Source organism: Austrofundulus limnaeus, unplaced genomic scaffold (genome assembly GCF_001266775.1).
Source record: "Austrofundulus limnaeus strain Quisiro unplaced genomic scaffold, Austrofundulus_limnaeus-1.0 Scaffold101, whole genome shotgun sequence".
Classification (NCBI taxonomy): Eukaryota; Metazoa; Chordata; class Actinopteri; order Cyprinodontiformes; family Rivulidae; genus Austrofundulus; species Austrofundulus limnaeus.
Window position 1 is genome coordinate 816,588 of NW_013952503.1, and position 13,801 is coordinate 830,388.

Sequence of the window (13,801 nt, forward strand, 5' to 3'; positions counted from 1 at the left end):
GTGTGTGTGTGTGTGTGTGTGTGTGTGTGTGTGTGTGTGTAAGTGTAATATTTCAGTCCAGTTTGTGTTTCTGACTAATATCTGCACTGAGTCTGACACTGGAATCATCTGCCAGTGAATTAGCGTAGCATGTTGCTATCGAGCTGGAGGCTCAGGTGTGTCAGCCGTGACCAACAGTAATAACTGCCAGTCGGCTGTCGCCCTGTGTTAACCTCGCACTCTGTCGCCCTGCAGATGGAGGGAAGCTTCAAGCCTGGAACTGGCTCACTTTCCAAAACTGCCAGTCAGTCAACGCTCATCAGGAAGCGGTCACCTCCATCCAGGTGGGTGGGTCATCCCCCTTCTGACCACAAACACGCTCTGCAGACTGACTGAAAAGCTGTTTTATTTTTCTGCCTATTTTTAAAGGCTGACACAAAAAATATGCTTCAGAAGCTGCCCCTAATATATTTATAACTCTTAATTAGCAGAAATCAAATAGGCACATTTCCACACTTTCTTCCTCGCTCAAGCTTTTTTTTATTTATTGGTTTCAAAAAAGGATCAAGATATTTTTGCTGAGATGTAAGCTGTGAAGCTCATCCAATTCTAGAGCACACTGTTTGTTTTTATTAGCAAAAAAAAAGGCTTTTATGAATTCTGAAACCCAGAACTACATATGCACATTTGTTTTTTTTTTCCAATTTGCAATCATCATAATGTGCCTAAAGCATTAAAGCGTCGCACATTATTTTCCATCCTCTTTGTTTATCATGCAAAGCACACAATCCATTTACAGAGAAACACTCACAGCACTTTTATTTCTGTTTACACAAACATACGTGCAGTTTCAAGTCTCACACATGTACCGGTTAAACACAAACACAGTGGGACCTGAAATCACCATGACGACCACGTCTCCCCCCGTGCCCCCCACAGACTCAGGGTCCGCTGGTGTTCAGCGGCTCGGCCGAGGGAGGGGTGTCTGTGTGGGAGAACCGGTGTTCGGATCGAGACCCGCTGAGGCTGCTGCACCACTGGAGCAGCCAGGTGACGGGCCTGGGCGGGGGGCGCCTGACGCTCAGCCCGCGGGGGGACAGAGTGTTCCTGGCCTACGGTCGAGCCTGGCTCCAGATCCTTCAGTGGAGGACGGGTGAGCTCCGGATTGGGCCGGGCGCAGAGGTCTGTGAAATCTGCATAATTCCTTCACCGAACATCTGTTGAATTATCACAGGGGTAATATCCAGGGTGACCAATCACAGCAGCGTCGCCGGGGTAACAGATTGTGTTCACCAGACGGGAGGCCTCCTAATCGGCTCCAGCTACGACCTGGCGAACGGAGAGAGCACACTTAATTGTGAGTAAACTGCGTGCAGCCAGGGGTCACTCTCTTCACGCGGGGCGGAGCCTGAGGGGTGGCCGGAATGGCAATACAAAACTTTCCATAAGAGCTGGAAGAGGTGGCTGAGGAAAGAGAGGTCAAGCTGCTGATCTGACCTGACTTTGGATAAAACGAAAGATAATGGATGAATAGATKAGATTTAATTAACATTAACAACCCAGTGGTTTCAAATATACTTTTTTAACACTAAAGTATGATTTAAATATGAAGTAGGGCAATAATATGTACAATATGTTAAATTTGACATATATGAGTAATTTAGAGGGTTGGCATAATTTGTTTGCTACTAAAATGAAAAAAAAGATGACATTGTGCATCTTATATGTTTTGATTAGTAGAGTCTCTGAAGATATTTTTGGTGCAGTTTGGTGCCAGTTTAGGAAAAACTGACAGAACAGTTGGGGAAAGAGCATGACCAAATTTTCAAAATAAGCTAAAATTTTGACACTTTTTGGCCCTTTTTGTGGATGTCAGCTGTAAAAGGCTTCATAAGTTCAATATTARTTACCTGGATTTAGTTAAGCAATCAGTTTGTAACATTTTGGTACCAAAAAAACAGATGTTAAGCAAAAGATGTGGCTATTATGKTCAGATATTATATAGACATAGTCAAAGCCATTTGATTTTTAGAATTAATCTTGAATTCTGACTTTGTGTCCRGGAGAAATTTWGTAAGAAATGGGTTTTTTATACCTGTACGGGAYGTACTTTAATGGGGTACCATCAAASTTRCTGGTACTTTTTATGCAGATAAACATGGTACATCTCTTTGACTACAAGTGCCACCTCTGGCACCTGGTTGGCCASCCCMCAAGTCACTGACAWGTGAGTGGGATCTGGGGTTTTGTATTTGCATTTAGACTTTGTTAAAGATTGTTCTCTGATAYTTCTGTACTACATACATTTTTTAGCTGCATATGTGTACAAATGTTTGAGTTGTAGCCCTTTTTAAAATTAGCAGTAGCGGTTAGCTTGGTTTGRGATTAGCATCAACAATCRTCATGTGATCATTCTTAGCTACTCCACAAAAAATTTCATGTCAATAAGTCTTAAAATGGCTGAATTATAGTTTTTTTTAAGTTAGCTAGGGCAGCTTTTCTGTATTTGAATGTGAACCCTAAAAAGCACCCCTGTGCCCCCTCTTTCAAAACAGTTTAGCTCCCGTTTCTCTGCTGACCTGTGATCCTTTTTAACGTCTCTCTCCTCTCTGCAGTGTTCTCTCTGCCTCGGTGTCGRTATCTGGCCTCTCTGACCTGGCCGAACGCTCCCAGAATCCTCTGCTTCGCAGCGTGGACCACCGGGAGCGGAGACCACCGCTGGGTCACTGGAGGTCGAGACCTCATCGTCTGGGAGCAGCTCCCCAGTTCTGGGAAGCAGAGGTGGGAATAATAAAGCTCATCAGCACCGCTGATTTAAAAAAAAAAAGTTTAATTCATTAACTCCACTGGGGTCATCTGAGGTTAAAGTTGTGTTGATGGTTGAATTAATGAATTAAACGTTTCAGAGGCGACGTCACCGTGAGGAGAGACAGCCGTATAGACTCGTGTCTCCTGGAGTCAGAGGGGGACACTGAGGATGACGAGGAGACAGACGGTACAGTCAAACTGTTCTCAGCTTCACACTTCATTTCTGTTTTGACTGACGACACAAATTTTTAATGAGTGATATTTGAAATGAGACGAGCATCGTAACTAATCCCTGTGGAAAATCCCTTTTTGTCTCGTGTGATTTTAGACGATGAGGATAATCTAGACGAAGGAGACGACCTGGGCGCGGAGGACGGGGGGTCCGGCTCGTGGTTGCGGTGCGTTCTTCAGTGAGCGGCGGTCTCTCCTGCTCCGCGGCCTGCAGCCATGAGGAGGAGGGTGAAGTGACTGAGTGTTAGTCTGGGAGGTGTGGAGGAGCGTATGGACAGAGACTGTTGGTGCCGGTGTTTGTGAGAGGCAGTACGTTTTCTTTGTAAATATTTTCACATTCAATAAAGCAGTCAAACTGTGACTTCACATTTGCATCTCGTCTTTTTTTCTTCCTCTCACGACTCCGTGACCCTTCCTCTTCTTCACACCAGTTCGTCCCCTCGCTCTGCCGGAGTAACCTGATTAAACGAGCGAGAATTAAATCTTCTTCCTTCTCCTTTTTTTTCTCCTCCACTCTGCTGTCTGGTTGTCTCTGGGGTGTCCTTGTTCGCCTTCATAAACATCACAGAGTCCTCTCTCTTAACCTCTCACCTCTAAAACCGTCTCATTAATGTCGTCCTTCGTATCATTTTCTATTTGCTTCATCAAATTCATTTCTCCTCCTGTGTCCGTTTAATTGAACCCATTTAAGAGAAAAAAAAACATAATTAGCATTTAAATCTCTTTCCTACAGTCTGTTGCCCCCCTCTACATCGTTCTCTCTCCCCACTCGTACTCGCAGACTCTACATGCCTCAGTCGCTACGGCAACCGATGCTTTTTTTTCTCTCTCCTCTCTCACTTGCTTTCTGTATCTCTGCTCGCTCCTCTCCCGTCTCCCTCGCTCATTCCCTCTCTCCGCTGCCAGAGGTAAGCATGATAACTGATATGTGTCCGGCTCCCGGCGCGCACGCTGCTCTCCGAGCGACATTTCTGTGGCGTTGATGGTGGTGGTGGTGGGGGGGGTCTCTCTCCCTCGCTCAAAGTGCCTTGCTGAGTGCTGCTTTTCGTGCATGATGCTCGTAACGATGATTAATGCGCTCCTCTCAGGTGTGTGCTCTGTAAACCTGGGAAGTGAGCGCAGACACTTTTTTGGGAGGTTTTTGCAGATGTTCGTTCTGAAACATGTGGCTCATAACGGAGYGTTAAATTCAGCTTCCCTGAGGAGCCTTTTTACGATTCCTTTTTTAATATTTAAAAAAAAAAAGAGAGAGAGAAAGAAAGTTTGCTTTGAGCTGTTAATCCTGCTGGTTTCTGTGTTTACAACTGTGGTAAAACAGATGAAGAGGGGAAAAAAGGCAGAACCTCCCCTCTGTTTTTCCTTCTTTCTCTCTTATGTTACAGAGATGATCGGAGAAGAGGAGTCTCAGTGAACAGAGTGAAGCGATGGAGAGATGGTAAGATGGATAGTTTCTGAGGATGGGATGCAGATGCATAAAATGTCATTCTGATTGATGGCTGGCATGAGAATCAATGTCTGAGCTGCTGAGGTTGTGCCTCTGGGCAAGAGGTTTTCTCTGATAACTCCTCTGTCACTTCTGCCCCTCTCATTCTTTTTTCTTTCTTTTTAAAGCTCCATCTCTCCTGTCGCACGACTCATTGCCTTCGTCACCCTCCTCCTGGTCGCTCTGGTCTCGCAGCCCTCCGTCTGTAACCGCGACGATGGCGAGGGCGGAGAGCAGGTGGACGCCCTGCCGGTCCAGCTGTCCGTCACCTCCCAGGTCACGCCCACCCCTCTGTGGGCGGTGGTGTGGGGTCCCACGCAGCCGCTGGAGGACGAGACCTACCACCGCTTCCTCTCCAGCCAGGAGACCGAACACCTGCACAGCCACGGGAACCAGCAGGAGGTCAGCGGCGCCGCTGCCACCTCCGAGGACTGGCTCTACCTGGACTCTAGCGCCTCGCCCCAGGAGAAGGCGCCGCTGGAGTCCAGAAACCAGGAGGGAGCGGAGGCCGGAGGGACGGAGGCGGAGGAGACGGAGCCGGAGGAAGGTGGGCGCCGGGAGATCCGCATGAAGGGTTTCTAAATAAAGGTGGTCCTTGAGTGAGCACACACTCACCAGGAGCCCTCCAGGGAATGAGCTGTCACTGGGGTGAGGGCTGACACCCTCGTGTGTGCAGCCGGCTGTGTCAGCGGCGGGGGGATGCCTAATAAAGTTCTCATCACTCGGGGAGAATTTGGCTGATGTCAAAACTGTAAAATAAAAAAATAAAAAAACGCCTTCAGTGGATTGGTGTTGGAGTTGGAGGCCAAAATCCTGCACATCTAATTTCATGTCTCAGCTGGCTTCATTGATTGTTCTCCTGTTGTTCTGAATACAATGACAGAGTTGAGTAATCAAACGTGTGTGTGTGTGTGTGTGTGTGTGTGTGTGTGTTACAGTCGACCCTCAGTTCTACGTCACCGTGACCATCTCCTCTCTGCTCATCCTGACAGCCGTCGTCATCACGGCCAAACTCTGGTAGGAGTCTGAACCACTTCAAACTCTTCTAGATGAACACGTGAATAAAGCGTCGGGGTTTTTGCAGAGTAACGACCGATCAGCCGAGTCTACCTGTGAGGGCTGGACACCTGTCCCGCAGCAGCTCGGTGTTAACTGCTGCTCTGGATAAAAACACCTCGGGGGGGGGGGGGGGGGGGGGGGGGCAAAATCAGATCAGCATGAGCTTGAGTACTGAAAAAAAATGGGGGAGGATAATTGAAGCACATGATATGAAATTTATTTTATAGACCTTTCTGATAATAATGGCAATTTCCATTAAAGCAAGGATGTATTGAGGTCACTTACACAGTTAGTTCCCAATGTGGAGATTAGTGCTCTGCTGAGGAGATAGAAGATAAACTTTGGGAGTTATGAAATGAATAAAACATAACTGTGCTATTTTAAAATAGGATAACATTTCCCAAGCTTTTATCTTGTTAATTATAGTCATAATTGCACATCATTAATAAAAAAATGACTCAAATGGATTCATTATTCTTGGATGAACCAGTCGAAGTGAACATAGTTTGGTTTTCAGTAGTATTTGGATTAAAAAAAAGCATTCAAGCTTTTGTGATAAAATGAAACATCTTGCATGTGGACCAGATTCACAAAGACCCCAGCCCCTTGGGAGGGAGAGTGATTATAATGTGAGTTCAGTTTGAAGTGCCTGAGACATCCATTTTGGTAATAAATATAAATGCATTTTTGAAAAGATAACATTGGTAAAATGTTGCAAAAAATGTTCACACTGCTGAGTTGAACAGTTGTTGAGATATTCACATGTATCACAAGTAACAGGAAGTTATGCTAAAGGGGAATGTCTGCATGTGATTGATAATAGCTAACGACCCAGACTGTAGAGAATAATCTGATGTTTCTTTAGATTATTTTGTCACTATTATGGAGATGAAGAGTTAAAGTTCAAATAATTTTGTTTTAATAAACAAAGACCAGGGATTTCCTATTTTTAAAAAATTTCCGTTTGATGTCACTTCCTGTTTCACTTTCAAGTGCAAGTTAAAAAAAATAAAATTTAAGTTTCTTAAATAGAAAGATATTTTCTTTTGACTTTTTGCATTTGAAGGTGATGTATTCACAGGCAGAGGTCTTCAACGATGGGGTTGCAACCCTTTGGGGGGCGGGGGGTGGTCTTGAATCTTTTGGTTAGACTTTTGCTTTTTTATTTCATAGTTATGTCCTCAAACACTCAACATGAATCCAACATATAGCAAATCGATAACTGGAGGCATAAACTAATGTATTTCAGTCAGAAATGCACACATTGAGTGAGCACACCAGCTGAACTCTGCTTCATTCACAGCCTGACCCTCCATGGGTTCCCCACACAAAGAGAAGGACCCACCCTATCCATACTGGGCAGGTCCTGTTCACTTTGTCAGACTCACAGAAATTGGCTGAGAGCCTATTACTGTAATTTTTGCAATATTTCTACAACCTTGCATCTCCTAATGACAATAGAGAACTAATGTCAGTATACACAATATATATTTATATATAATCTATCAAAAAAAGTCAGGAAATTCCTGTTTGTTAGGTTGTTTCTTTGTTGTAACCTGATTGGCAGCACGGTGGGTCTCCACCTTCAGATTGCCCAACTAAAAAAACATTGAAGACTCCTGGTTTAAAGGGTCTGAGTCATCAAGAATTAGGAGATCTGCTTGGCTTCCTGAGAGAAATTTGGTGCATTTTAGTTCCAGATAAATGACTGAGGCTACATGTGTTGGGATCAATAAGGATCATTAGGGAGGATGATGGATTTGTATTGGTCTTGTTTGTTTGTGTGTCCGTCACCGATGGTTACGTAATGATTTTGTGTGGTCCCCCCCTCAAGTGAAAGCTGAGTAATTGCTTACTAATGACTTTATTAACAACACTTGCGTTCCTGAAAGTCACAGTTGGCACAGATGTGTCATTTAGAGCCATTAGTGTTGCAATGATTAAACATTTGCCATAATCATTAGGAGTGGGGGGAGGGGGTGCTTTACAAGCTTGAGCATTAGAGTGAGTTTTCGTCAACAGCCCACCTGCTATAAGCCCTCTCAAAGCGTGTAAACACTGTGATGAACACAGGGTGGGTGATCTGTACGTTACGTTTGTCACAGCAGGAAGGATAATCCCACAAACACGTGGCCATTAGATGGAAGTTGGGGAGTCATCTTTGTGATATAGTGGAGCACTCACACGCTTTGCTGATCAAACCAATAACAGCCGGTTTATTTGACCACCGGGAACCCTCTGCTCCCTCACCTCACAGCCACTCCTCACATTTACACTTTTCGCTCTCTCCTCCTTCCTCTTATCCGAGCGTCTTAACCCCCTGAAGGCTCCTGGGTCCTAATTTTACATTTCATTGCCTGATAATTTTTCCCTTTTTTATACTCTCTCTTAATCTTTTAGTGTTTTTTTTTCTCGTCTCCTTTTCCTTTTGCCTCCCAGAGATTTTCTTTTACATTTTTTTATTCCTCTCGTCTGAGATACCTGTGTTCTCTTTTATTTTAACACTGTCTGTCTTTACACAGTCTCTTATCTGCCACAGTGCTCTCAGTCTGTCCCAGAACCACCAGTTCGACTGAAGATTCACAGATAATCTTCTAGCTTGCTGCCAGCGAATACATGATAAGTCCTCTTTTCTTTCTGCTCCTGACATTGGCCTCAGTGTTGTTTTGATAACTTTTTCTCACGAGGCCCTGCAGTGTCGTGGAAGATGACAGAGGAGGAAAAAAAAAAAAACCACGTTACAACAGAGAGAATTGGGAGGCTTGGTAGTGCAGACATGGCAGCAGAGCCCTCTCTCTCTCTATAGACTGGCTTGTGCTTCAGTGTCATAAATGTGTAAATAACACCATGTGTTAGATGGATAAAAGAGCCGAGGAGTGAATGAGGAGGAGGGGGGGTGCAGATAGACTGAAATGATAGCCTATAGTGGAAATTGGCCACAGTCCAGTTCATTATGGTTATAGAAGAGAAGCATATGTTCTCAGGCCTGAAATGGTCCATGTGGATGTTTGTGATGCTGTTTGTGTGCGATGGTGAGAGTAAGCGTCAGCCGGGGAGAGGAYAGGTGTCACTGAGGACAGATGAGGGTTCAGGGTGGCTTTTATGGCCCCCGAGAACAGCTTTTGTTGTGTGTCGAAGTGTCCTTAAGAGCCTGGGCCTGTGGTGCTTCACTGCTCCTTTGTAATAAGTCACTCTCCTCAGTGAAAGCACCGCCTGGTCACCAYGGTGGTACGTCAGCCCTCTGTTTATTTCTTCACCTTGTTGCATCTTTCTGACCCCTACTCCCCCCTACTCTGATCCCACAGCGCTGCCTCCTTCACACCACTCGCAGCGTTTTAATGAGCAGGCGTGGATTCTTTTTCAGTGGCGGGGGAATGTTTCTGATGCTCTTATATGGCAGGCCATTTTAACATAAATTTGGCTTCGTCTGACTATCTATAATTATATTCTAGAAATCTAAAAATGTGTTTCGACTAAAAACAACAACATTTTGACGTTCCTCCTTAATGGTAATTTAACATACCTGCATTTAAAACAAGATAAGGATACATGACTTTTTTTAAATTGGAGATTGTTCCAGTTTGAGTTTTTTTTTTTTTGTTTTTTTTCGTCACTCTGCACCTTTTTTATTCAGGGCATGATTTACTTTGTATTTTTTATCACTGTACATAAATTTTGTTTTTAGGATTGAAAAAAAATTCTGACTAGTCAGACGAATAATTCAAGATATCTCAAACGTAATTATGACCAGTCCTGCTGTCACTGAGCTGTCCTAACAGCTGCCTGCAAAACTTTGTACAATAAATTATCCGTGTTTCTTAATTCCTGTCGAGCACGAGCTGCAGCGCTAAAAATTGTTAAAAATATGAAAATTTTGACTGACTTGACCTACTACTAAATTACAAATTAAGGTAAGGCTAAAATAAACTTTCCGCCCAAATGATACGTAAATCTGTGACGTTTTGATTAGACAGAATGTTAATTCAAGGATAAAAAGCAGTCTAGATGAAAGCACGTTCAGGATATCGCAAATTACTTGGGAGATTATCTTAAAAGGAAATCATAAGTCATAATTACAGTTATAGATATCTTAGTTAGTTTTGCCTTATTGTTTGCATTCAAAACATCTGCAATTAAATTTGTACTAGTCAAATCTTATGTGAAATTAAAAATACATTTAAGATATCTTGAATGACAATTTAAGATATTTTTAGAATTTTGACAAGTTGGAATAAAAAGTGAGCAAATAATGACTATTAAAAACTAACTTAGAGRTATCAAGAACTGTATTTTTTGTATTCAGAATTCCTTTAGATATTGAATTGGAGCCTCTGTACAACTTAATGGTAAATCTGACATTTATTCTATTGAGAATGTAATTAGAGATATCTCAAACAGGTGCTTTGATTAGTAAAATATAACTAGAGATATCTTACTTAACTAATATGACATAAACCRACTTCAGATACCTGAAATGAAAGAGTGGTGAAGCCAATTTAATGCTAAAATGTCCTGCCGTAGCTCTCTGTATGCCTGCCCTCAATAAGACCTTTATTTATGTTTGCCTCAAACTTTCTTTCTCTCTCGTAATTTACCCACTAATCTGCTCTGCTCCTCATCCTTCTGTTTTGAAATCTTCAACTCTCCCCTCTTTCTCTCCTCCTCTTCCTCACATCCGACCCCCTTCCATCCATTCGTCTTACTATCCTTTCTTTTCTCTCTCCCAGTTACGATCGCAGCTGTTCGCAGCATCCGCCCCCGCTTTCCCGTGGCGTGGGCCCCCCCCTCTCCCTCGCTCTCCCCCGTTCCCTTGCTTCGGAGGACAGCAGGCAGACGCTGCACAGCACCTCCTCCTCCTTCACCGACAGGGAGAGGTAATGAGTCGCCTCAACAGCTCTGCACTGTCTTGAGTGTTTGTGTGTCTGGCTCCATGTGTGAGTCTCTGGATCCAAGTTTGCCTCTGTGCGTGTCTGTCTGTGTGCGGGTACTCTTATTACTCTGCATGTGCTGCAATGGATGTGCATGGAGTATAATTGGGCAGTAACGCTATTCTCTGTAGAATATTCAGGCCTGGAGTGCTGGAGCAGCTCTAAGATGTATCAGTGTTTTAAAGCCCCCCCTCTCCAGATGAGTCATCGTGGGCCCATGAAAAGACGCCTATCCTCCATCCATGAAATGATGCTTTTATTCAAGGGTATTTTAAGTTAATCTCAATCAGGATAATTATAGAGCGGCTCTCTAGTGCTGCTTCTCACTTCCTCCACCCATCGGCTTTTCGTCCTCTTCCTCCCATCCCTCCGTCCCCTGTGATCCAGCTTTCCGTTAACATCTCCACCAGCTTCAGGCTTTTGTTCTTCATCTCCTCCTCTTCTCCCACCATCAGGGCTCCCAAACCTAAAAAAAAAAGAAAAACTATCCCACCTTCCTGCTTCGTCTTTATTTTTTCTACTCACACTTCTTCTCTGTCTCTTGCTGTGTCAGGATCCCAGTTGTGAACCTGTGAGGTTTGTTTTCCACGTGGTGAACGTTTCTACGAGGCCTGAGGAGAAACAACACGACCAGAGGGTGCGCCCGCAGAGCTCTTTTTATTTTCTCTCCAACTGTGAAACAAATTCAGGGAACCCAGGTATCCAGCCATCGCAAAAACTTCACAGCTTCCCTGAGGCCTAAGAAACGAAAATCCCAGCTCATCTCTCCGCTCCTCTGGAGTAAATTTCTTTTTTTTTTTTCTAATGTGCATCACTGTGACCCTGTTCTCCACCCTCTCTACGGCCCCGAGCTCCGCCAGGCTACCCAGCAGCTTCAACCCACCATGACTAACTCACGAGTAAGCAGTTCAGCAGCCATGCAGGATTCTGTTACCCCCGAGATGCCCTACCTTGCCTCACCTGTGCTTCCACAACCAGTGACTCAGCAGCTCATTCGTGAATTTTTTTTTTTAAAAATCCAGTGCTGCTCCTTTCATCAAATGGCACTAAAACTCAGCTCACTCCAGCGGGCTTGTAATTGGTTAAAAAGCCATTCTCGGCATCTCCTAACATCCAACAGAATATTTCACAAAAGCCGTTTGGCGTGGCTGTAGCCAACAGGCAATGTGTTTAACACGTCACGCTCCAAAAACTGATGTTTATTCCCCCCCTGCTTTGGGCGCCCGGAATGCAAATAGTGTGGCTCCATTCCTCTGCAGATGCACAGGACTCGTTTTCTTTTGTTTTGTTTTCCTGTGTTTTTGTTCCCGATTTGTTCTCTTAATTATCTGGCTGACGCTCACCTCCTTGTGGAACCTTTGCAAGCACGCTTCGTTCCTGCTGGACTCGAGCAGAGAGCACTTCCAGGGGCTGGAGATAAAATATTCAGAACGTAAATGGTTAGAACAAACTGAAAATCTGTTTTGTTTTTTCTTTCCCAGTTGTTGGATGGTACACAGCAAAAGACGTTTTCCCACGTTTTCATGGGAAATAAATATCTATGAACGCTGAGATTGTCTTTTAGTTGTTGTTGTATACCAATCTGGAAAACAGAACCATCACAGCTCTTCATCAGTTGTCCTGGGTGCACCAAAGGAAAGTTGCACATAAAGAGTTGCCTCATGCGTTTCTTGTCAGTTTGCATGTAGAAAAACTCTGAGAGAGCTGCTTCAAATCAAGTATTTATAAAACGGCTATTTTACCTATCTGAGTATTGTATTACAGAACTTTTCAAAGCTAAATGTCAATTTTTGGCAACTTTTCTAAGCAGCTTTGTGACATGAACTACCCATCCACTGAACCATTCTGACATAGTGCTGGTGGCATCATGGTAGCTTCGACCCTTCAGCTCTCCAGTCTTGTGATTTTTAGTAGCATTCCTGTAGAAATGTGGTCTTTTCTGTACCATGGAACTAAAATAAAGGACTCGATGCTGATGCTTTTTTTTTTTTCTTTTTTGTGCTTTTTGTCTGTTTATTTCAGCGTGTTGAATGCATTCCCCTTGGGAGCGGTGCAATCCGCAATGCTTTATGGGAAGGATAAAGCTTACACTGTGCATTTTAATAGATACCCGTGTATCCTAATCTGTGTCTCTCCCTGATGTGAAACATTCAGTCCACTGCATCGCATTGATTTTTAAACCACAGACTTGGCATTAAAAAGTCCCGCATGTGCCAATCATGTTTTCACCRCCGAGCGGAAAGCTGAAAAGGAGAGAAGAATAATGCGGCTGCTTGTGTCTGAAGCCGTTTGCTTATCTCCTTCCACCTCGTATGGATTCCTCTCGCCTTGGAAAGATTAACAGGACGCTCAGCAAGAGTTTCCTCCCGTGTATAGTTTTTCAAACTAATGTCAATAAAATCAAGGCAGGGCACAAGGAGAGAAATGCCACTCCAGCGTTTGAAGGTTCTTCCACCAGCTGGAAGTGCAGCTCGTGTTTTCCCGTCTCTTCTGGGCATTTTACTGATCAATCGGGATAATTGATTGGCCGAGTTCCACGAGGAGGTTTTAATGGCTGTATGACACATGGCGGCTGTCTGTAACCACAACAGAAAAACACAGAAGTAGGGTGTGAACTCGTAAATGCAGCTGGCCCAAGGCCTAGGCAGTGTAAGCAAATGCTATCCATCTAGGAGGTGCCACAAATGGGGGACGAAAATAAATATTTTATAACTTTATATCAGTGTGCAGCCTGTAGGATAGTCAGGTAACTTGTTCTGTGGGTTTCTCAGCTGTTTTGTTACTGCATGAGGTGTTATATGGTGCAGAGGATGTTTCAGTCAAAACTATCGGGGCTCAGTGTGTAAATAGAAAACAATACCAGGACAATGGAAGTTTCAGTAAAGTCTGGTTTTCAGTGTTCTATTTTCATCAAAATGATTCTATGCCATTATTAATCCCAAGAGTTTAGTAAAATATCTTCAAATTTGAGTGAACCTTTTACAAAATTTCCCAGGGGAGTATACCCCTGGAGCCCCCCAGAACTGCTTCACTCCACAGCTGCTGGTTAACATGAAAAGGTGTTCCTCATTGCTGTCAGCAAATGTTGGCAAGTTTAATTATATTGTTAACTATTTAATTGGACAACCTGGTTTCCAAAGATAAAATATAATATCAAAGTAAATTATTTAATTTGGWATGTGACTATGTAAATTGGCAGTGAGATTTAGAAAACTGCAGAAGCGGGGGCACCACCTGACATCTTGCCAAGGGCCAGCCCTGATGCAGAGGTCAGGTGGTCACGAGTGATTCTTCAACAAGTCCCCATTGTTCA

The 13,801-nt window shown here is 43.8% G+C and overlaps 2 protein-coding genes across 4 annotated transcripts in view; both read left to right on the plus strand.

Moving 5' to 3' along the window:
* The window catches only part of si:ch211-154o6.3 (lissencephaly-1 homolog), a 12,707-nt gene extending 9,323 nt beyond the window's left edge, over positions 1-3,384 (plus strand). Inside the window, exons 8-13 of the mRNA XM_014013442.1 lie at positions 235-323; positions 919-1,132; positions 1,214-1,336; positions 2,595-2,760; positions 2,886-2,974; positions 3,116-3,384. Coding sequence (XP_013868896.1) covers positions 235-323; positions 919-1,132; positions 1,214-1,336; positions 2,595-2,760; positions 2,886-2,974; positions 3,116-3,201 — 767 coding nt within the window. The 3' untranslated portion in view covers positions 3,202-3,384. The remainder of the gene's footprint in view (positions 1-234; positions 324-918; positions 1,133-1,213; positions 1,337-2,594; positions 2,761-2,885; positions 2,975-3,115) is intronic.
* pianp (PILR alpha associated neural protein) lies at positions 3,174-12,478 on the plus strand. 3 transcript variants are annotated; one of them, XM_014013443.1, is made up of 6 exons: positions 3,174-3,327; positions 3,450-4,453; positions 4,630-5,048; positions 5,440-5,518; positions 10,288-10,434; positions 11,042-12,478. In XM_014013443.1, the coding sequence occupies exons 2-6, from the start codon at positions 4,443-4,445 to the stop codon at positions 11,061-11,063; spliced, it is 678 nt and encodes a 225-aa protein (XP_013868897.1). In that variant the 5' UTR covers positions 3,174-3,327; positions 3,450-4,442; the 3' UTR covers positions 11,064-12,478. The 3 variants fall into 3 exon arrangements, 2 of the variants coding, with proteins under 2 accessions (XP_013868897.1, XP_013868898.1); XR_001310624.1 differs by having other exon boundaries at positions 3,235-3,327; positions 10,288-10,754; positions 11,042-12,471; XM_014013444.1 differs by lacking the exon at positions 10,288-10,434 and having other exon boundaries at positions 3,235-3,327; positions 11,042-12,471.
* The last annotated feature ends 1,323 nt before the right edge of the window (positions 12,479-13,801 follow it).